Source organism: Cuculus canorus, chromosome Z (genome assembly GCF_017976375.1).
Source record: "Cuculus canorus isolate bCucCan1 chromosome Z, bCucCan1.pri, whole genome shotgun sequence".
Classification (NCBI taxonomy): domain Eukaryota; kingdom Metazoa; phylum Chordata; class Aves; order Cuculiformes; family Cuculidae; genus Cuculus; species Cuculus canorus.
The window spans coordinates 37708160-37732146 of NC_071441.1; the positions used below are offsets into that span (position 1 = coordinate 37708160).

Sequence of the window (23987 nt, forward strand, 5' to 3'; positions counted from 1 at the left end):
GCTCTGACTTCTCCTATTGTCTGAGTGCTTAATCTTCCAAATTTTCAACTTGTAGACGTATTTGTGTGCAAAACACATTACAGAAACAGAACCACAATTGGCACAGAGCTCCCAGCTACATAATATACAGCCTACTCCAAGAAAATTGTCAAATGTCCACAGATCTTTTCAGACTGTCACTCTGTGCAGCTTTGGTTGTAAAGCCTGCAAATTCATTTTGCCCAAGTGCACTGTTTTGTGCAAGAGTAATAGCAGAAAATAGTGTAATGCCTGATTCTGTCTTTGGTCTAGAAGCAGCAGCTGAGATTTTAAAAAGCAAAATAAGTGGTATGATTTGTGTAATCATTACAACTTTTACAAAATTTCTGCAATAAGGGGAAATACACTGCTTTCAGAACTTTGTCAAGTGGTTTTTCAAATTTAGAAATAATTTCCAGCTGTTAGAGACTGGCAATGTTTGATTTTTGAAGAAATAGTGGTCTTTTCTAAATAAAGCAGCTTTGATTTTATCTTCGTCTGCAGATGCCTGAACTATGTCAGAGTATGCTGTTGAACTGGGCATAACCATTTTAACCAGGCCAGAACTCAACAAGGAGGCACAGTGTTTGTGTCAAATGGCCACAGTAAGCATATGATACAGAAACAGAAACAAAGTGCATAGTGGTTAGAAATGTACTGCTCAAGGTGGCATAATGTGCGTAAAGGTACACTGATAGCTCTTATGAAATCTTTCAGTGCGTCAAATCAAACTTAAATGCTTTGGAAAACAGAGAAATGCATGTATGTCTAGTTTGCCACCTAATGTAAAGTCTTGTTTATAGTGACAAAGCAAAATATTAATGATGTGGCAAAAGAGAAAAAGAAACAAAATCTTAGTTATGCAGGTATCTCCTCCCTGATACATTGAAAATATCTGCAGTTCCCACTATACCTCAAAGTGTCTTAATGTCTATAAGTAGCTATAATACCTCTTTTTTTTCACCTAACATACCTACAAAGTTTACAACACCCAAAAGCATGCAGCATAAGATTACATAGCTTTAACATCATTTTCAATACTCAAGGTTTTTAAAAGATGAGATATGATAGCTCTCTGGCAGTGAGTCCTACCACCTGAATGATTGGCATCAGTTGAAGAAAAAGTCTCCTTACTAGAGCCGAGTGAGAAACAGGATTTTCTGTTTTCCAGAAAACTGATCTACTTCATGTCAATTCATAAAACAGCTAAAATCAGGAAAAAATGAAAGTTGAAAAAGAAAATACTTTCATATTCCAGATTAAATCTGGAACCAAGTTACATTTCAGGACAATCAAAGTAATTGTTTCAGTAAAATTAACCTAGTGCACTGACTGACTTTTAAACCTACATTTTTTGTAATAAAGATTTCAAAAACACTTCTAAATTATGAACTACACAAAACCCAAAATTATAATTTCATTTTCTCATTAATAAGGTAGTTTGTATTCAAAATACTTTTCAGTCAATGTTTAAACAACTCCAGAAAACTTCAGATCAACTCTAATCCATCTTTTCCTGAATTGTATTAATTCAGAGCTTACTTCCAAACTGTTATTTCACATCAAACACAACTGCAAGAAAAAAGTGCTTTTTTTCAGCAAGATCACTGTAGATTGATGTTTTTTATTTAGTTTTGATTTGAACAGAACTTTAGATAAATGTTATTCCATCATTAGAGTAAGAAGACAGATCTCTGAGTACTAGAAAACATAAACAAGCCAACAAAGCTGAGTATTATTTTCATTTCATTCCAGCCATTGGAGACTTCCAGAAAGATACCTTGCTGCAATACGATTGCTTATACCAAAAGTTTTGAGAGGACTAAATTACATGTATCAGTAGAGAATTTAAAATAAGTTTATTTGAAAACTAAACCACTGGTTCAGTGTAACATAGGAAATGCTTCTGTCACTTCTAACACTGTGAAAAAAGCATCAATTTCATATGCATTGGCAAAAAAAATGTTTGGAGGGATTAAAAATTGCAGTGCTGAGCTACCCAAATGCTTTAACAACATAAATGTATTTTCCATTATATTTACCTTCCACTGCTCTCCAGAAAGCTGAAAAATAAACTTGTTTCTTTCCTTATGTGCTTCGTCTGACAAAGGATGCCTCTTCTGGAGCTGAGAAGCCTTTCCGTAAGTGTCCAAGATCTTCTTATCAGTGTCTACAAAGCCATTCTTGAGGTATTTTGATTGAGGAATGCCTTTCTTCCGGCACTCTAGTATGAAATTCCATTCCTGTTTTATCCTGAAAAAGTGCCAAGAAGTGTTTATGTGAATTGGCTGAAACAATATCACAAATAAGTCTTAAAACTTGATTTTCATTTGCACAATGACTTAATAAAAGATAATTGTGCGCCTACCATATCGACCATTTTCAAAAGAATAAGGCATTCCTGGAGTCACACTTAGATTTTCTAGAGTTATATAGAGATATTGGATGAGCAGGATTTCATTTACTGACTATAAAACAGTGACACCGGGGGAATAACAGAAAAGTGGAGACCGTGTATACCGTCACAGAAAACAGCATGAATGATGCGCTTTATTTCAATAGGGTAGGAAATACCTCCTCACAGAATACGGTCTGTGTATAAACTAAAATAAGCACCTAGTAATGTATTCAAAATTCTTCAGTTGGGAAAAATGTCATTTTAGAAAGTAAGAAGTTGCCTCTTCCCTGCCCTTTCTTGGTCAAGTATAATGATCTATTTTCATTTTTTACACATTGTCTTCAAATATCACATTACAAGGTGGAGGTAAATGTCAAAGTTATCACATGCCAACTAATTTAAGATTTCATTTCAATGTAACTTTAGGCTCACATTCAGGTCAAACATTTACCTGTATAACTTCAGGCGCAAATTCAATCTGATATAATTAAGCACTGCCAAAATCACATGCTTTAATTTAAGAAAGACTTATTTCAGCCTAATCAATTAGGAAACAGGTTGATTAACAGAAGCAAGCCTTCCTTATGCAAAATAAGACACTGCAAAGCCCTTTGCATCATAAATCTGATCTTACATTTTGAATGCTAGAGTCTTGTGGTACATGAGATTCATTTGTGAAATCTTCACCTTCTCACAGAAATTTTAAGCAAATGGCATATCCTAGAAAGATAATTGAATGCAAGTATATAAAGTTCAGGTAGGAAGTAACAAAACCTGTACACCTTTTCCCAGCTAAGTATGGGAATTTCTGTAAAATGGGAGATGTGAAAACAATGGCATATGAAGCAGAATGGCAGGTTTTAAGTCATGTACAAGAGATTAGTTACAAAAATAAGTATAAGAAGCATCTTCCAAAGTTTGTAAAAATAAGTAATTTTTAGACACTCATAGCAAGGTGTGAGATACAAACTGCAAGGCAGAGTATATTTATGGGAGTATGACAGATTAAAAGTCATATCTGACTCAATATTATCAAAATAGACATTTAGGTATCAAAACTCCTATGACTGAGTAGGAAAGGCATTACTGAGACAGCTGTAAACTGTCCAGAACAAATTGTGGCGCTTTACCAAAACTTTGTTAGAGAGGCTGTTTGAAAGCATAGAGCACAGCAACAGCAGGAGACTTCAGCCATTATCAAACACGCGGCACTTGGGCACACTGCAGAAAATATACACTTTTTGAAACTACATATGACTGTCTACCAGAGCAGCTAGCTGAAGAGTCTGCAAGATGATCTGATTTAGTTTCAAGGAGCAGCACACTGTATGGGTCACTGGAGAACTACAGAAAGTCCCTTCAGTAAGAGTGGCCACAATATATTCCTATGCAACATCGATATAAAGAAAAAATAAGGAAAAAAGTGAGATAGTATTTCAGAAGGTGAACTACATATAACAAGTGAAATTGGTTAAAAGTGCAGCTCACTGGGTAAAGTGTTGGCAGACTGCATGAAGACAGCACAACCTGCGAGTGAGTACATTCTAAAGAAGCCACTGTAAGGATTTTTTTCTCCTCTCAAATCCAAAAATAGAAAATTTTTTTTAAAAGTATAACAGCACTTATGTTCAAATGAAGAACTGAGAAGACAGTATAATGTCTAAAAAATTAAATATAAAAACAAAAAATGGCAAGTGAAGTCACTTACTGTGGGTATAGAGATGAATAGTAAAAGGTTTTCTAGTATACAAGAAACAGAAAGCCTCTCAGAGAGAGTGGGAGCACTAACTTATCAAGGTATGAAAGTAAAAGTGAAGAAATAGTTAAAGAAGTTATTGAGAGCTGCAGAAAATTTACTTATCCTTGGCTTCAGTTTTCATTAGAGAGATCAGTGTACTTTTACAAGTAGATGTTTGTAGGGCTTTCTGATATTCAAAGTTCTAATAGAGGAGGCTTGACCAAAAAAATATGTATTTGAAGTAAATCTCACAGTTTCTTTGTGTTTCTTTGTGGACTGCTTTATACTACAGCAAAGTGTGGTAGGTAACTTCATTAGGAAGAAAAAGATTGGACAAACAGAAAATATGTCCAGCAACACATTCAGCTGAGGGAATCTCTAGAGGAGTACTGAAGCTGCTGGTAAAGAAAGAGTCCAAAACCAACCCATATATCAAAATCTTTTCTGAAGCTACTTGATATAACTAAGACAAGAAAATAGGTTAGAGCAGACACAGTTCCTTCAACATGCTGCACCTGGTACTTTTGTTTACTGAAGAGACACCCAAGTGTCTGATTGCATGAGGTAGCCCTACAGACTACCCCTTCCTGCAGTCTGGAAGCACTCAGCCGACAGAATTGTCCATGCCAGCAGATATGACAGCTGAAACACCTCTTTCAGACATTTTGACACTCACGTCAATTCAATTTTTACTGTCGGTCTTACTTATTCAATTTGTCATTTGTACTCCAGAGACCAACAGCACTACAGAGGCAAAAAATACAGTACCAATAGATCACTAGGAGCTAGAAAATAACAATTTCATATACTATAAGAAAAACAAACAGGCCCAAACCACCTCATTTTCTTTTTTTCAAAACTCACCTACCAGTAAACATAGCTAATTAATAAATAATATAATATTTAATAAATAATAATTATATAGCCTATAATATATACTTAATATTAATTACTATTTTACATAATATAATTATATAATTATATTATATATTATAATATATAATAATATATTAATTAATAAAAGCTCTGTATTACTGTTCGAGGCGAGCAGGAGGGGAAGTTAATTGAATCCCCAAGAGAACAGCAGAAGAAAAGGAAAAATTAGAAGGCAGGAACTGTAAAGGACCAAAACCCTGGCAATCTTTTTTTCTAAAATCTAAGTAATTCTAACTTTACTTACCACTGCTGTAATGCTGTTTCTCACATCTTCTTCCAGTCCTTCACACACAGCTTTTCTGGCCCCTTGTGAAGCTTAAATCTACATTACTGCCCTCTCACTTCCATGGAATTCCTTCATTTTCTACCAAAGCAATAAACATTTGTTCTCAGTGTATAATTCAGTGCACGGAAAAAACTTGCCTCCAAGATTATTTTTTTTAATTTGTTTCTCCTCACTCGTGCACCAAAAATGAGTGACTCATTCTTCACTGTATAAATTCTGAGAATGCTACAACTTTAACAAACAGAAAGAAGAGGTCAACAAGTCTAACTCTGGATAAAAGGTAAGGCACTGAGCTGCTGTCTTATTCCTGGCTCTGTCAGGTAGACCCCAGGAACACAAGAGCAGAGGGCTCAGATACAAAATTTTACTCTCTCACAAAAAGGAATACAGAAAAGGGCAAGAAGAGAGTCAACATTAAAGATAAAAGAAGAAACTGCCCTCTGACATTTTACTGATATCATGTACAAAACACAGGTCTCAGGAAATCATGACATATTCTTAGCCAAACAAAATAAAATGCATAGAATAAAAACTGCTGTTAACCGAATCTGTCAGGGAAATATTGATCTCAAAATCAGGACAGGAGTAAAAAATAAAACTTGGTTAGGAATTCAACATGCAGATCATGCACTGGTGTGGAAATTCTGTGTCAAATTTTGTCTTAACTCATACATTAAATAACAGCAACATGTTGTTTTAAGCTTTTAAAGAATGTTTGTTTATGATCACCAGGCTGTGTGTTACCTACAAGCACATTTGGAAGAAATGGAAAGTGAATAATGGAGCAACAAACATGCATATTTTTGTATAGTACATCTCAGAACAAAAACATGATATATCCCAAGGGAAGAGGGTCTAACAATGTACAGCTCCTACTTGTATTTTTGGGGTATACACTAACCAAAGAAATCAACACAAGCCTCTTGGCCTTAGGTGTGACTTACATCAAGGCAATATGCATCATTAAGTAAAGATTACAAAGCTGTGATTTGCAGGTAAAGGTTGAGATCAAACCAAAGACATTTATTCAGCTCTGTGATTGTCACTCAGTTCTGACATTGTCAAAAAATCAAAATGGCAGTACTTCTTAGAGGTACTGTCTCTTTTTTTATGAAAAAAAAACATTGTAATTCTTCCTGTGGTCACAATCCTCAAATAAAACAGAAATACCACCATGTTTGTTATATCTAGAGGCTTTTGTGTGACTCTTCAGGTAAGACAGAAATGTCATCTAAGCCAGTGTGGCAAAAAAAATACATCCACACAAATAAAATCAGCCTTTTAAAATGCTAATATATTTTTAGAAAAATTAAATTTCTGGTCTTGGCACTTTAAAGGCTCCTAATATTCCAGGAACATATTCTCACCTACGACAAGCAAATTAGTTGGTTACAATATCACAACCCTCCTGAAGTGTATATATTTTTAGTATTATTCAGCAATAAAATATTTTTATCTTCTTCTAGAACGTAACCAAAAGTTGCAGTCAGATTAAAGACTCTATCACCATTTTCAATATTCAAAAAGTGAGTGTTTGTCAAACAAGCCTAATTTAGGTCAGAGTATGAACACAAAAACTTTTTTTTTTCTGGATTTGTGACGCAGATGAGATCTATGGTTCCAACTGAGCTAACTACTCCAGTTAAAAAGTGTTTTAAAAAGGCTGATTGTATGCTGCTTACGTTCATCAAAAAAAGGGGAGTTTTATACCCTTATGTCTGTAACACAAGAGCACATCTGTCACTAAAACAGACTGTAAATGGTATAGAGGAAAGATTAAGTCTGGCAAGCTCTTTCCTAATAGATTGCTGTTTTTCAGTAAGCTTTCAGGACAATACAATATTGATATGAAACAGAATCAGCAGGAAAATGAAATCACAGAATCACAGAATCACAGAATCACAGAATCACACAAGGTTGGAAAGGACCCATTGGATCATCGAGTCCAACCGTTCCTAACACTCCCTAAACCATGTCCCTAAGTACTTCATCCACCCGTTCCTTAAACACCTCCAGGGAAGGCGACTCGACCACCTCCCTGGGCAGCCTGTTCCAGTACCCAATGACTCTTACTGTGAAGAATTTTTTTCTGATATCCAACCTGAACCTCCCCTGACGGAGCTTCAGGCCATTCCCTCTAGTCCTGTCCCCTGTCACTTGGGAGAAGAGGCCAGCTCCCTCCTCTCCACAACCTCCTTTCAGGTAGTTGTAGAGAGTAATAAGGTCTCCCCTCAGCCTCCTCTTCTCAAGGCTAAACAACCCCAGCTCTCTCAGCCGCTCCTCATAAGACTTGTTCTCCAGCCCCCTCACCAGCTTTGTTGCTCTTCTCTGGACACGCTCCAGAGCCTCAACATCCTTCTTGTGGTGAGGGGCCCAGAACTGAACACAGTATTCGAGGTGCGGTCTCACCAGTGCCGAGTACAGAGGGAGAATAACCTCCCTGGACCTGCTGGTGACCCCATTTCTGATACAAGCCAAGATGCCATTGGCCTTCTTGGCCACCTGGGCACACTGCTGGCTCATGTTCAGTCGGCTGTCAACCAGCACCCCCAGGTCCTTCTCTTCCGTGCAGCTCTCCAGCCATTCTTCCCCCAGTCTGTAGCGCTGCATAGGGTTGTTGTGCCCCAAGTGCAGGACCCGGCATTTGGTCTTGTTAAACCTCATCCCATTGGTCTCGGCCCAGCAGTCCAGCCTGTTCAGATCCCTTTGCAGAGCCTCCCTACCCTCCAGCAGGTCGACACTTCCTCCCAGCTTAGTGTCATCTGCAAATATTCAAGTATATCCATTTTCGTTTGAACTGAACTTGTTTTCAGATAATGGCTTACCAAGCATTACTCCACTATTAGAGTATATCAGCAGCAAAGAGACTAAATATGTAATTTTTGTTTTATATATAAGCATTTCTTTTCAAGGATATGGGAGGTCATTGCTTGGCATTTTAGATTCTCCAACAAATTCAGAAATCTAATCAACCTGATGCAAAGAATTACCCGTAGAATAAATTCAATTATTGGACCTTTCAAAAGAGTTACCACCTTGGAAAACAAGAGGTTTGCATTAGCAAGGATTTCAAAGCCAATCGAGTAAATGAGGAGTAGATGGGTTTCTTTAAATGTCTCTTCCCTTTGCAGTTATCCACTGCTCAATACCCGATTAGGAGGTCTAGAGAAAAAGCTATGCCTCTAGGTAAAGAAATAAAGGATGTTTCATTAGGTGGCACTGTTTCCTCTGAATCTGAACGGAGGATATAACCAGGACACTATATGGTGACAGCCAACACTCCTGGGTGATGTTTAAATCAGAATCACTAGCAATATAGAATCATTAAATAATACTATGGAATTTTTATAAGAGCAGTATAGTTAAAGTGGAGCTTAGCCCAGACTAATGTTCTTGATTGACAAGCTACATTTGCTTCAAATTCAATTGGACTGATTTGATTTCTTTCCCTCTGCTAGGCTCTTCCTTGGGTTGTAAATGATTGTGGATGAGCAGCAGCTTTTATCTTTCAGCCCATTTGCCTGCATTATATGAAATGCAATGTCTGTATGCACAAGTGCCTAAGAACAAAGCCAAATAACTTAAGAGATTAGTAATTAGCACTGCAGATCTACTCCAAATCTTTTGGCTATAATATGTGTCTGGGTCTAAAGACTCCCAGCTTGAGTTTTAGTCTTGCTTAGAAAAATTTCGGAGTTGGATATTGAGTAGGACAACAAAGATAAACATCACAAATTAATTCTTAGTTCACGTACAAATAGAGTTATAACACTGAAGTTTGGCCAAGAGATAGAGAGGAATCTTTTTTATTAAAAACAGGGAGCCTTTCAGGGAAAAAAAAAATCACTGCCTGCCTGCATAATGAAAGTTTTTCTTTGACTTCTAACATTCAAGAATTGCATAGCTCAGAAAAGTAACACATGCACATTCAGCTAGCCAGATCTTGAGAGGAAATTTTTGGAAAAGAGACACGCTAGAAGATGCGGCTGAACAAACCATTACCTTTTCTGCATGTTTAGTTGGGAGAAAGAAGAGGCTGTGTCATTTCACAGCAAAGATTTAGACAGCTAATCTGGGCAAATAGCTCTGGCATTTCCTCACTTGAATGCTTAATTTGTCAGCCTTCAGTTTTCACCTTACCTACTTTTCACACAGAAGACAAACGTGTTGTAATCCTTTAAAAAAAAAAAAAAAAAACCTAGACGTAAACTTTCACTCTTGTTTCCTTTCCATAACGACAAGTAGATATGAGAAATTAATGAGAAAAATCATCATACCACAAGTTAGTCTGTGTTCATGCAATATTTCAGAGTGCAACATAAGACCGTTCACCACTACTAGAATGCACTATTTGCATTTAATCTAGAGGATTAAATACAAAAAAGTGCTATAAAAACTTTTTTCCATAACACAGACTTTCATAAACAAGTAGATAACCACAGAACAGTGCACATTTTTTGTAACAGTTTGTGCCTGATATTCTATGTGAGACTAAATGGGTTTGTCTGATGGGATTATAGCCATGAAGTAAAAGGAAATTACTCCTGCACAACACTTTACTGTTTCTTCTTCTTGTATACTCAGTTGCTGGTTTATATGTGCCCCCAGAATAGAAGTTCCTTAAACTGCTGTACTTCCACAGCCTCTCAAAACTGAAAAGGAAACAGAGTATGAGACAGCTAGCTATAAGCCTCTCACAATGTTCTCAGTAAACTGTTCAGAATCGGCTTTCACCAGCCAGCTGCTTAAACATCTGCTCTAGACCTGTAAATTCCCAAAATCTTTACAAGATCTTGCAGTTAATGCAAACATAGTTCAAGCTTTGCATTTATCTGTGAGATTTTCCTCTTAGAAAATCTTCAGTCAAAAAAGAGAAATACCTTGCATGTAACTGCTTACTGAGGCTGTAAGTACTAAATTACCTCGCCCCGAGGCAAGCAAAGTTCCCTAGAGGTTAATTGGGAGCTTTTCCTCAAATAATTGATACTACGTTTCACTACATATTATCAGGTCATTTTACATAGCAACGGGGCTGATAAGGAACTGCACAATCTCAAGGGCACTAAGGAACAGTAACCTCTTTGAGAAAAACTGGATTTTGCTTAAAAAGAAAAAAAAACCTACAAAGAAGCCTCAACAAACCAGATTCCAAACTCATCTGTTAGGTGAGTATATTTGCAAGGAAATTCTATTAATTTCAGCCCTACTAGGGAATTCACTCTGGCTCCTGGCAAAAGTAAATAACTAGTATCTTAAATGCTAGAGTGCAGTCCTTAGTTAGGGACACTGCCTTCTTTGAATGTCTTTTTGGAATTACCATTTTGAGTCTCAATCCTTTCCAAAATACTTTCTTACTGTGATTTGATTGTAAGTAGTAGCACTGCTTTTAGTAGACTTACCTGACAGTGGTAAAGTTTTACTGTCTGAATAGAATACCACAATTTGGTCACACACAGAACTCCTTAAAATAATGAAATGTATTTCCACAGGGAAACCTTAGTTCTCTTACAGATTTAACTATAATTACAATTTTATCTACACTTTTGAGCTACCAATAAGTAAAGCCCTGTCCTTTTTTGACCCATCCTTTGAAGCACATCTAAGAAATAACTTGTGATCTGACCTTTAGGATCTAAAAGGCAGTGGTCACTATGTATGTCATAAAACAAAGAGGATTTTTCTTTTAACTGAATTTTGCATTTTATTACCAATAGTTTTATGACTTTGATCATTATTCTACCAACTTTATCCATTATATGAGGCCTGTATCACAAGACTGAACACAAACTTTGCCATTCATTTCAGTGGGTAAAGTACTGATCATCCATCCACATTCAGGACATAAAGCCTGATGTATTTCCTCATTTTTTTCTAGGAGCTCTAAAAGAAGTAGGACTAACTGGAAAACAATCTGATTTTATGAAGGTATGCAACAAGACAAAGTACTGTAAGCAAATTGCAAGCTAAAGGAAGACAACAAAAATCCCCTGTGAGTGCTGAAACTGCACTCAGAACTTATGACTTTTCAGCATCATATCCTGAATTCCCCATCTCCAGTTGGAGCAGGAAGATAGCAGAATGATTTTGGACCTCATTATTGGAAAAGAGCAGAGCAAGAGTTCAGTTCCACTCTTTCAGCTGGAGGGCCGGCTATGGACAAACAACCACAGGCAGAAGTGGCAGGGAGAAAATATTAGTTTTATAGGAAACAGAAGTCACAGTAAGAAATGAGGCTTAACATATGCTACTGACAAAAAACAGCTGGAATTAGTGACACTAGACTACACAGAGTCTCTCTGAGACAGAGAGTTACTCTCTTTCCTCCTCCCATACAGTTCCCTGTGCCTGGCACTTCCTGTTTGCCTTTGTACTAGTGAACTCAGAAGTTATCTTCTGCACCAGAGAAAACCAAAAAACAAAGTATGGCGGGGAATGTTGACATTTAAATCCACATTGGCACTGATATTTTGGCAGTTCTGAAGATGACTGCATGCACCGTTAGAAATAATAGGGGTGGATTGCTATTCATAATATACTTTTTGTGAAGAAGATGGCAGTGGAACCCCTCCAAGAGCCGTTAGCTGACATAGACAGCAGTTAAGTAGAGAGTCATCTGCCTTATCTGCATTAGAATTGCACAAAGCCACTTCATAATTCAGCATCTGGGACAGAAATAGGTTTGATCAAGTTTTACCACAAATCCTTTCACTTCTCTTTTCCTCCATAAAGATAACACTCACAAGAGCCCAAATCCTTTCACTTCTCTTTTCCACCATAAAGATAACACTCACAAGAGCAAACCCTTTCCATCCCTCCACCCCTGCCAAAAAGAAAGTTTGTCCTTGCTGAAGAATTTAAACTGAAAGACAGACTTAATTTTCTGGGGTTTTTTGTTTGGGGTTTTTGGGGGTTTTTTTGGTTTTTTTTGTTTTTTTTTTTTTTTTGTTAGGGTTATGGTTTTGAGTGTAGATTTTGGGTAGAGACAGGAGAACCAAGACTGTGATTATGGATATTTTGAAGAGAAAGATCTTGCAGAGAGAGCAGTAAGTCTCTGTATTGTCCTGGTCTCCTCTTAGCCCAGGTGATCTGTTGTCAGTGGAGCTGCATTGAAGCAGAGAATCTGTGAATGGAGGTCTCCCGAGATGGCCAAAACAACACACAAAGGTTCAATACAATAATGTTCTTTAATGATGGCACTGTTTAACCCTGTGTATTTTATTTTTAAAGCAGAAAGGGATTTTAATTGTTCTCTTTGTTCTCTTCTGAGAAGGGAAAAATGTTAAGTCATATGCTTCCAACATTGCTAGCACAGTACAGTATTTCACTGTCTCTAACAGGAATGAACAGAAAGAAATCAAAATATTGTTTAAAGAAACTATAAATTAAATATCATAAAATGATAACATCATTAGTAGGTGTGAGGATAATCAAGCCTGTATTCAATATTTGAACAAGAAAAAAAAAAATCTGATAATTCTTTTATTCTGTCCTCTCTTATTCAGAAGCAATTGTAGGTCTGTTTATTTAATTCCTTTTTATTCTTCTGTCAATTCAACAAAAAGAATTAAACTATTTCTTAGTACAGAATTTTATGGTAATATTTCTATGAATTCCATAATAAAAAGCCTTACTTTTATAAAGAATATAAGCAACGGAAAAGGACAAAATGTGTTATTTTTCTCTTCAAATTAAATCCACACAGTGGACAATAAAATGCACATTAATAAATCACAATCTTCATTCATTAGAGATTAATTAAATATAAGCACATTTTGTGCTGCATTTCCCTTACAGTCATCTGAGAAAAGGAGCTGAGAAATCATCAAAAATCAAACCACCCTCCAAAAAACCCTGAATCATCTGATAATGCATAGTACGCAATAGTGTTAGTGGGTAATAATGATGGATGCAGTTAAAATGGACAACAGAAATGCTGGCTTACTTCTCCAATGAGCTTTTTTCTAGTCTTTCTTTCTCTTTCCTCTGACGTTCTTTGTTCTTCTTAACTCGAGTTTCCCACAGTCCTCTTATGACAGAAAAGTCAAATATTATCACCTGATGCCCCATCCTGTCGACATTAAGCTTCTCCTGCAAGAACAAGCCATCATGAACACTTCCAAAGACAAAAAGTTTGTGAACATATAGTCCCCATTTATTAGTAAGTGTAGGATTACCTCCTGACAACTGACAGCAATATATAAGGTCCTGTGCAGTCAAGCACTGACCTGAACTGGACCCTAACTTGCCAAGCTTTCTATAATCAGTTAAAATCGCAGAAAATCCTTGCAGGTACTTTGCCTCTACTTAAGTCCGTGACGAAATTGTCATTCCCTTTATAAGGCCTGATGCTTAAACTTGACCTAATATGAATGTTACATTCCTTTTACTTGAGGGAAAAAAATCACACTTTAGTATATTTAATAGTCACAAAATATGACAACCTCGATTTACATCTTCTGAAACACTGTGAGACCGGCAACACGGTGTTCCTTACTAAACTGTAGCAAGGGTTCAGTACCCACAAAGGAAACAAAACACCTACTAAATCACTAGCGCAAAAACAGATACAAATCTTGATAAAATGGGTAAAACTGTACTCTCTTGCTTGGAGTCACTGGTGAGGGTACAATCATCACAGTACACTGGCTTTCATGAAATGCAGCTAGATTGTCTATAGAGGACTTCTGTCACGCTGATTTTTTTATAAAATGGTTTGCTAAACAGCGGCAAATGAGCCTTATAAAACAGAAGTTCAAAGTGTTTTAAAAATAATTGCTTCCACCAAGATAAAAGAAGATAAAAAGAACATCAATTATTTATAACTTTGCTTGAGGTTTCATTACACACCACATTTACTATACGATTCATAAACTTACAAAAAAAAAAAAAGAAAGAAGAAATCCCTGCTGAACCATTTACTAATCATTTAAAAAGCAGTCTACCCCATATTTTACTGGATCTTCCCAAGCTTGTATCTATTACTTTTTCCTTAAACTGTACTGTGATGAATTTTTCCTATCTCTGCATCCTTCAATTGGGATTCTTTATTATCTGTCCTCCTGTTGTAATACCAAGCAGGAAGAGGAAATTATTTTCACTTCTGCATTTTTCCTCTTGTAACTTGGTAGCTGTCCTTTTTCTCTTTCAGCCTGTTTCATCTATATATCTCTCACAAACACATAAAGGAATAATTTCTTCTGAGGCAGCAAAACAACCTCATGTCCTCTGGAAAATGCACAACATGGACTAACAAGGATTATACATAGGTATACAAAGAGGAAAAGTTCCTACATGGCCACTTTATTTGTCATCTCAGTAAAAAACACCCTTACAAACACCTCCCAGTTCTGGCACAGAGACTGGTCAGAGACCAATATTTTTCTATGACACAGTCTTCTGTATCTTAGGATGTTTACATTAACTGCTATCGTTGCTGTTCATAAAGCTGCTTCTATTGCTTGTTTATCATTATGAGCACTAAGGATGAGGCAAAAATTGTTCCAAACCTACCGAGAACTGACTGCTGACAACAGCAGAGTCAAAACTCCATTAATGGCAGTGTAATGAGAATGGTGACCTTATTCTCAGTGGAAAGGTTTATCTATAATCAGCTGCACCCTTCTAAAACGTATTCCCTAATAATTTACAGGAAACTGTTCACTGCATAAAATAAAACATTCTCCTCTCCTGCCCAGTTCAAGAAACACGGTGACAAGGACTTCTCCTTCACAGTAGCTGCAGGCAAACAGTCACTCTGCAGGATCTAATTCATTTTAATAGACCAGTTCATAGCAGTGTGTTTTGGTAGAAGGGCTATTGCAAGAGCTGAATTGCTGAGAGACAGTGAAGTGGCAGTCTAACACTTGACCTCTGCTGGAACTAGATGGCCTTAATCAACAAAAAGTCTGAATAAACTCTGACAGTACTCTATTTCCTTCACTTGTTCCACCTTCTTGTCTCCCAGGTTAAGTCATATGTTCTTTATTGAGACATTGATTTATTAGACACTCAGGTTGGAAAAGTTCATGCAGCTTTATTCCACGTATAGGATTAGGCTGCAAAACAGCAGCATTTTTCTTCAATGGAAAAACCAAGCAGAGGAATCACACAGGTGGGAGGTGAGAGAAGACTGTCATAACCATAACAGACCTCAGGACTCTCTTCAGAAGGAGGAAACCCACAAATCCTGATCACAAAACAGGATGGCTAAGGCTTGAGAAGTACTCATTAAGACAAATGTGAAACTTTGTAGCTATCTACAACTCTGAAAAAGTCACTGAAAGAGCTTCAACTGTTGCTTTACTCCACTCCAAGTCCGAAAAATGAACATGAATTATCAAGTGTGATGGCAGAATACATGTTTCCCAAAGTTCAGATACCATCAGGAGATGTTGCCCAGAAAAGAGAGCCTGGCAAGCTGGTAGAAACAGGACTTCTCTGATCCTAAGTGTAGGTTCTTCAGGATGCTTAGTCACACAGGGCAAGAATTTGCAACAGAAGTAACTACCAATAATAATTCCCATCTCTAGAAAAGCAGGCGGCTGTATGTGTTCAGGTTCGTATACAGCAGTTCCTGTCTTCCAACCATCAGGTTACAACTGTACCAGAAAAAAACAAAACTGCAATCTATTAGTCACAGATGAGAAGTTACATTTGTGTGGAGAAATGCCTCATTATAGAGTTCATTCTAACTTCTTCTATTCAACCGGCATTCCACACTTGTGTTCCTTCCCATACTTAGGCTCTTCACAGGTAATCATATTATCATTTTACCCGTTGACAGAAAACACAGAACCAGTGAGGTTGGAAAGGGCCTCTGGAGGTCAACTAGTCCAGTTGCCCTGCTTGAAGCAGTGACACGGTGATGCACACAGATCTGCACATACTTCATCTTCCTTTCTCTACCAGTTTCCCCATTCCTTTTTTTTAATTCAGCATTGCTCTTTTCACACCCCGTACTTACACACGTTCATTAAGGACAAGCTTTCATCATACCCGTGAGGAGTACCTGTTCCACTAATGTAGCAGTAAGTGATAAACAAAAAAAACTATACTCAAGTTATTTCTTACTCAAGAATTAGGCAACCTTGTTTTCATTAAAGACAAGTCCTGACCACAAAAGCAACAATCACAGGCATCTGCAGGGCCATACTTTGTAACTACACTGAGTTAATCCCATCAATTTAATCCCATCTTCTTTGGGTGACATCTGTATCTAAATTAAACTGTAGATCATCAGCGCACCTTTCTTAGAGGATGCATGGCTATAGTGTCCATTTAGTCTTACAAGTTATTAGTGATATAGATCACAAAAGCAAAGCTCTTCATTAATGTATGATAACGAGAAGGCATTGCTTTCCAGGGAAAAGGGGATTCCGGAACATAAAGAAAATGCAAAAATGTAATTTACAGAAGACTCATTTGTGGAGAAAATAGTTTTCTCTTTGTGCCTACATAAGCAAATAATTGCATGCCTAGCCATTTACACCTCCCAAGAAGTAATCTACAAGACCTTAATCAATTTCCTTAAAAGGCGACATCCTGGGAATTCAGTTGGATTTCTTATCTCTCTCTAATAGGTAAATCAGAAACAAAGCTGGACATTCAGGATATATTTGTTTTCTAGTGACTGCAAGATTTTCCCTTCATAAGCATTTACACATTACATTTAAGGAAATAGTTTTAAGTCTTTTATATTTTAAGTAATTAATTTTAAAATTAAAAAAAAATTGGGTTTTGGGAAAAAGAATTTACATTATTTGGCAAAGGGATACTAGAGTGTCTAACTGGAGAAATTTGTATTATTGTAAAGAAAAGAAGTTACCCTTTGCTTCACTCCTTGTCCCTCTTCTTATTTTTCTTAAGAAGAGGAAGAAGAAAAAAATAACACCTATATGTGAAAAAAAAACCAAATCTTTGAACACCATGGCTTTTGCAACAATCTTTCTTCTTCAGCTAGCAGGCTAGGTCATTTACAACCTTGTCCCAGTTTTTGTCAATAAGGGACTCTCAAGAATCCTTATAAATAGCGTTTTCTTTCTCTATGTTCTAAAACACAAATTCATATTTGTACCCTCAGGGCTTCATTTTAAGTTCCAGATAGAAGACTTACAAATTTCTCTCAATTTCATCATTCCAGCCCTATGCCTTCACTAGAGCACCTTACCAAGCCTCCCTCATTAGCAGCTTTCAATCTTGCCTTACTGCAGACCACATCTCAACACTGAAACACAGCTGTACTTCTTTCCAGATGAATTTAATAATACAGCTGAGGTGAGAAGAAGTGCTTGCTGACATAATAGCATTACTATCAATATTTGGGGTTACTTCTCTGAAAGCCATGAGCTATCCCTGCATGCACAAAACAGAGCAAATGCCTTTATAGACACATATTTGAGTTTTCTGGGGTTAAATTGAAGACAACACTTGCTGTACAATCTTACAAAAATTTTATTCTTTTAACTCTATATAGAAATAGCCCTATTAAAATCAAACCCAGTCTTTATCTGTATGAGGCTATCGACACCCAAGCATTTGGAGGATTAGGTGGTAAAAAAAGCAAAATTTTAGTGATGATACTTATTGTATGTTTTCATTTAAAAGATGCAACATTAAAGTCAAATTTTATAGCTAGTAAAAAATTCTGCTTGAACATCGTCATGGATTGTTTTTATTTTATCATTTATTGTATAAATTTACCTAAAGCTACACAGAGAGTTCTCTAGCATCTACTTCAGACTTTCTTCTTGAAATAGTAGGCATACCCAGGAGCTATAAACTGGAATCTATTAAGGTGTTGAAAAACTACAGAATTGAAAAGAAGATATCTGCCTTGTAAGGTCTATAATTTTTATTATTTCCTATTTATTGTTATTTTTGCTTTAATAAAGATATGCATACTTCAGACCATGCCAACCCACTAACTGCTCCTTAAATGTCCTTATTCCCTTCAGCCACTGATATCTCCTTGTTCACACCTCTGTCATAGTCATGTCAGATGTTTCCACAGTTTTCTTTGACAGTAGGCAGTGATCTTTTATTTGTATTGGTTCTCACTCGGCCTCCAAACCCAAAGCAGGCATATTTGTACTCTTTTCTTTCTTTTTTTTTTTTTTTTTTTTTTTTCCTCTCTCTCCCTGGGCATAATAAAAAGAAAAGGAAAAGATTACTTGCAATATGTCTGGAAGTGTAACCAACCTGAGATATGGACAAACACTCAGGCAACTGGGTTTTAAAATGAGACTGCCTTTTGGCAGCTCCTAGTATTTGATGCTGAAGGAGTTTCATCTCAGTTACCTGTGCCAAGTTGCCTGTCATTTCAGTTACCTGTCACAAGAATCCATGGTCTCTTCAAGAAGCAAACTGTTTAAAGATATATAAAGTAAAAGTTAACACTGAATTCTAGACAGAAGGCTTTCCATAGAGAGGTACTCTTCAATCCAGCAGCTTCATTGAATGAACAGTCTACAGCCTTTCTGCACTCATCTCAGCATCTGAGATACGTAGAAGTATGGATGCACTGGGGAGTACACTGTAAGAAATTATGGACAAGGCAAGCTATTCTATGGAAAAGAAAATAGTGGGGGAAAGGTATTTTTAGATATGAAGACTGTGTGGGTCAACTGTGCCAACCCTTCTACATCTCCTCCCTATTTACCAATATTATTTCTGTCTTGTCTGGAGTGGGAATACAGCCAGTCATAAACTACAGTCATATTGGTTTTATCATACTACAGTCTAGCCTCCTCTGAACATATCTGGCATCAATTAGTGCTGATGATTGCCAATCTGCGTGTAGTGTATTCCATAAAACAAGACTTGTATATTCTCTTGAGTCTGGAAGGTGTCCAATATAGTTTTGATAGTACAGATGCAGCTAATATTAATTTCTGTTATAGCCCTCCTGAGTTCAAATGGAATCTGGTTGCCCTCAATAGTAGCACTGTGTATACTTTTCTCTGCTGTTTTACTCGAGTTACCAAATTATTAATGTTTTGGTTTCTCCAGTTTAACAGCCTTCTTACTCGAGTCCTTTTTCTTTCAGATGATCACTACGGGAAATCTGCTGTACTCTTGTGATTATTACTGGCAGAATTACATAGAGGAAAAAGAGGATGAATGTATTTCCTACCAATCTTGCAAATAATTTCTTAGGAAATAAGCTCACTCATACTGCACTTCAGAATGATCAAGTAATTTATCTCACAAGCCTTTAAATAATTCAAGGGAAATTTGGCATTTGGATAGCAACTGAACACATTTTTTTGTGTTATTAAGGAAAGATTGAATTAAAGAGACGTGCTGTCATTGAAAGAGCAATAGAAATGGTGACAATGTTCATAATATACAACTATTTTGTGATAACTGTGCACAGCTTGTAAGTGAAGTAGTGTTTCCCTGTGCCACTTGAGGAGTGGGAAAGGACTGTGAAGCAGGAAACTGCTCTTCAGTACCTAGTCTTGCTGCCAGTAACAATCTCTTGTTGTTCTACACCAACAGGAAACTATCCTCACTGCTAGTCTGGCTGCTTTATCTGTCGCTAGACTTGCTGAATGTGTACAGTTGACAGTCAGAGTTTCTGGTTAGGGATCTAAGTTATATTGTGCTTCAGATCCTATATGCATACATGTCATGGCTGGGTCTTGGGGACCATATGGGCAGGGCAATGCTATGGATCACAGCCAGCACCCTTCTGAAGTCCTGAGTCCACAGAGATCCAGCAAATGCAGCTGCACAGTGGAATAAATAGAAGAGGAGAGGGACAAGCTGCTCCAAGACTGGAGAGAGCAGTCCTGACACTTGGATGTGAGCCCAGAGGTTTTGAGAGTTTTAAATATTCCCTCTTGGTCTCTCTAGAGCACAGTCTTAGCCAGACGGCTCCTAAATAAACAGACACAGACAGACAGTGACACCTTCAAGCTATTAATTAGACCAGCTTTCATTGAAGTTAATTTCAGAAATTAGTGTCTCTGCATATCACGGCACTTAGTCCTGAATGCTCTGATGAATCAAGTTCTTTTTGTGCTTTCTGCTTTAGCTATTTCAGAAAAAAAAGCATTGAAGAACAGAATCTGACATCAGCCTCTCGCACACAAATAAATGACTTTTGCATTGTTTACATACCACAGCTAAGAAAGCAAGAATCTTTTCTTAACCCATTCTTTATACTTCAGGTAGAAATTACTTTGAACACCGTAAAATTAAAAAGATAGAGAATATAGATACACAAAGGCTGAGCTTTATTTCCAGACATTTTTATGTGCATATTTCTCTTTGTCCAGTGCTGCGGCACAATGTCTTACTGACAGTTTTCATTAATCAGTTCCTATTCTAGATGTAAATTAACTAGTCTTACAAACAAGATTCCTCTTTATCACTGCAGTCTTCACATCTTGATTTTTAGACAATTTTTCACAGGGTTATTCATTAATTAGGTCTTTAATTATGGAATAATTAGCAGCCGAATTACAATACTCCTTATACTTCCTCAATTCTTGTAGCACTAATATGTTTGCCATCAAGCATGATAGATGTTACACATGCAAGGGGATTTATTACAGATGTATTCCCCTAGCACTTCAGTGAGCTGACTAATTATTCAAAGTGATTCTTCCACTGTCAATGAAGCTAATGGAACACTGGACTGACATTTGTGACATAAATCCATTTTTTTTTCACTGGGCATTGCTGAAGAGAGATCTAATTCTTGTAAGATTGAGAGAGGGCTGGTGTAGTTGAAATCGGCATGCTCGTTAAGGCAGTTTCTTGTTAAAGGAGAAAGAGTTAACTCAAAAAGGTATTACGTGTTTTTAAAGGTGGTTGAATTTATGAATGTAGCTGTAGTCAGCAGATGAGAACAATTACCTTAGGTAGTAGTCAACAGAGTCCTGGGAAAGCTAGACCATGTGCCAAGAACAGACTAGAAAGACCCCACTTAATTACTTATACGAAGACCTATCACAAATAAATTGCATGCAGTGCGACTGAATAAAATATAGCAGCTTTCATATACAATTAGATTATCTTAATTAAGCATAAAATTACAGTGTCATGTTCCTCAGTCCTGATTTATGCCATCTGTTTTTTCAGCACAATATTTCATTGACTTATTGTCACTTGTTAAGATTAATGGACCTAGTCTATCCCTAGGAAGTGAGATTACTGCTACCTTTCATGTACAGAGTCCAGCCTCTGAAATTATCTTTGTGGGTGACAGTATCATAAATGTTGTTTTCACTTACCTGTCCTAATTGAGACATGCCAAACAACCTCTAAATTTTTATTCTTTTATTTTGCCCCTAGGAGTCCATTTTCCACACATTGATCTAGAAATCCAGTCCTATCAATCACCTGTGTCTTCCTGTGCTGTAGAAGGAGAGTAAAACCTATGTCTGACCTTTGGCATCAACCCTGTTAGCCCTATTTCCAGTAGTAGATATAAGATCATTTTACTCACATTGTGATTAAAATACTCATAGTCAGTTCCTAAGCAGTCAAATTCTGTCATTTAAGAAGATATCACAGACAATTCGGATAAGCAAGAGAAGATGCTGCTTTTACCTCCTCCAGCAGCCAAGTTATTTTAGCTCAAATGTTCCAAACCCCAGCACACAGTCATGAGGAGGCAGCTGTATTTTATGAGCTCTCTTCCCTCAACACAGCTGTATCTTTAGCTTTTCCCATAAAAAGGTGCCATGGCCACTTCTTTGAATAATTTTCCACCTTCACCTTCTGTCTGAGAAAAGTAAAATGGATGACATTATTTGGTAGGATCTACCCTTTTGTCTAATGGGCATTATCATCCATCCTGGATCCTGGTGCTCAGTTAACTACTATTGAGAGCAAAAGAGCTGGTCAGTACCTTTTAGCATACAGAAAGTAGCACGTCAGTGATAAACAGCACCTAAGTGCTTATTATAGCAACGACAGCAACGACAATATTTGACTTTAAATTATAGGCTTTGTTCACAAAAGATTTAGCAGGGTAGATTTCCTATATCATTTAGATTAGCTGTAAGTAGCCTTCAGAAATTGGAGTTCTATAACTCTTTTTAAATTCCACTCTAAATTTTGACAGACAACAAAGATAGATGACCAGCTACCAACCATTTTTATTGAAAATCATTCTCACACCAACATATGTCCTTGAGATGTAATAGCAGGGGTTTATTACAACTGAGTCATGGAGTGAGTCTTGAAAGCTTTCCTAAATTATAAAGTTTGGTTTTGTCATGGGTGTACTTAGAGGAACTACGTGTAGGGTGAATCGTGCTATTGTTAAAGGTATCCAGCAAAACAAAACATTTTGGACTAGTGTTCCATGATTTCCCCTATACGTTAGCATATGAAAATCCACAGCACAGTAGCTGCAACAAAGACCCACCCGATAACAACTTCTCACTTTTCCTGCTATTTCCCACCTTGACTACACACACATGAAGAAACACAATAATCAGCAAAACTGTCACTTACCTACCACTAAAGAACACGAGTGTGCTGAGCTCCTGAGTGTGCTCTGTGGTTGTTCAATTTGGGACACTGAGGTTATTTATAGCAGCAGCATAGCTCATGGACAGCCAGACCTGTTTGAACTCCACAGCGTGACTAGCCTTCCAGATGTACTAATATGCTATATTTGTAAAGCGATAACATGATCTGTGGTCTTACAGCAGAGACATGGGTAGGATAAAGTATCTACATTGCATGACTCAACACAGGATGAGAAACAAGAGCTTTAGGGCAACATCTCATTTTCACAAGGGAAAGTGTGACAGAGCTGATATTACTCATGCTTATGTATTTTCCTTGGAAAAGGGAAAGGAGAATTAAAAAAAAATAACATAATCTGCATTCCTCTGGTTGGACTATCTCTTCTTCCCCACATCTGTGCAAGCACAAGAGATAAATTGACATACATGCACACAGACGCTCATGGTGCAGTTGCCGTGAGTGATAGATTTACAGCGAATTCTGCTTTTACTTGCTAATGGTGGCTCATTTTTTTTGTACCCACTGCTTGGTATTGATGACAGTGTTGCTGTTTAGCATTGCCCTGTGGCCCATCAGGGCATGGCTGTGGGGAGCTGAAGACCATCCCTGCTGTATCATTGGCATTGCTAGGGCAGGGACTGATAGACCCGGGGCCTGACGTGGGGTCCTGGTTTGCAAGTAGACAGAAAAGGCCCAGCGTCAGGTTTGGGGGGAACAGGACAGAGGAAAGATGCAGGCAGGAACAGGGAGGCCTACCAGGGCCCTGATCAACCTGACCGTTCAGCATGAACAGTTGAAATCTTCAGATTGTACCTGTGATGAAAAAATCTCATTCGTGCTTAATCAGAAAATCTTTCTTAGTCAAAAAATCTGACTGATCTAACAGTCAAAAAACTGATCTACAGAGAAAGAAAGAACACACTTTTCCTGCAAGACTTTCTCTCCAATATTTTCAGCCATCTCTGTTTACTGTTCATCGCTGCCAGCAATAATAAGCATTAATTACAGCAGCAGGGCTTGGCTGAAACTTCAGATACTAGTTTTTCATTGTGTTTTCAGATCCTTCACTGAAATCACATTACAATGTGATTCCAATGGAAGGGGAAAATCAGGGAAATCTC

The 23987-nt window shown here is 37.3% G+C and overlaps 1 protein-coding gene across 3 annotated transcripts in view; it reads right to left on the reverse strand.

Moving 5' to 3' along the window:
- The window catches only part of LRRC2 (leucine rich repeat containing 2), a 62350-nt gene extending 39365 nt beyond the window's left edge, over positions 1-22985 (reverse strand). The window contains exons 1-3 of one of the 3 annotated variants that reach the window (XM_054055194.1): positions 18673-18691; positions 13319-13464; positions 2061-2271 (exon numbers count right to left, since the gene is read on the reverse strand). In XM_054055194.1, the coding sequence (XP_053911169.1) occupies positions 2061-2271; positions 13319-13443 (336 nt within the window). In that variant the 5' untranslated portion in view covers positions 13444-13464; positions 18673-18691. Of the gene's footprint in view, positions 1-2060; positions 2272-13318; positions 13465-18672; positions 18692-22848 lie in introns of those variants that run through there. The other 2 variants (XM_054055195.1, XM_009561623.2) reach the window with 2 other exon arrangements.
- Positions 22986-23987: the final 1002 nt, after the last annotated feature.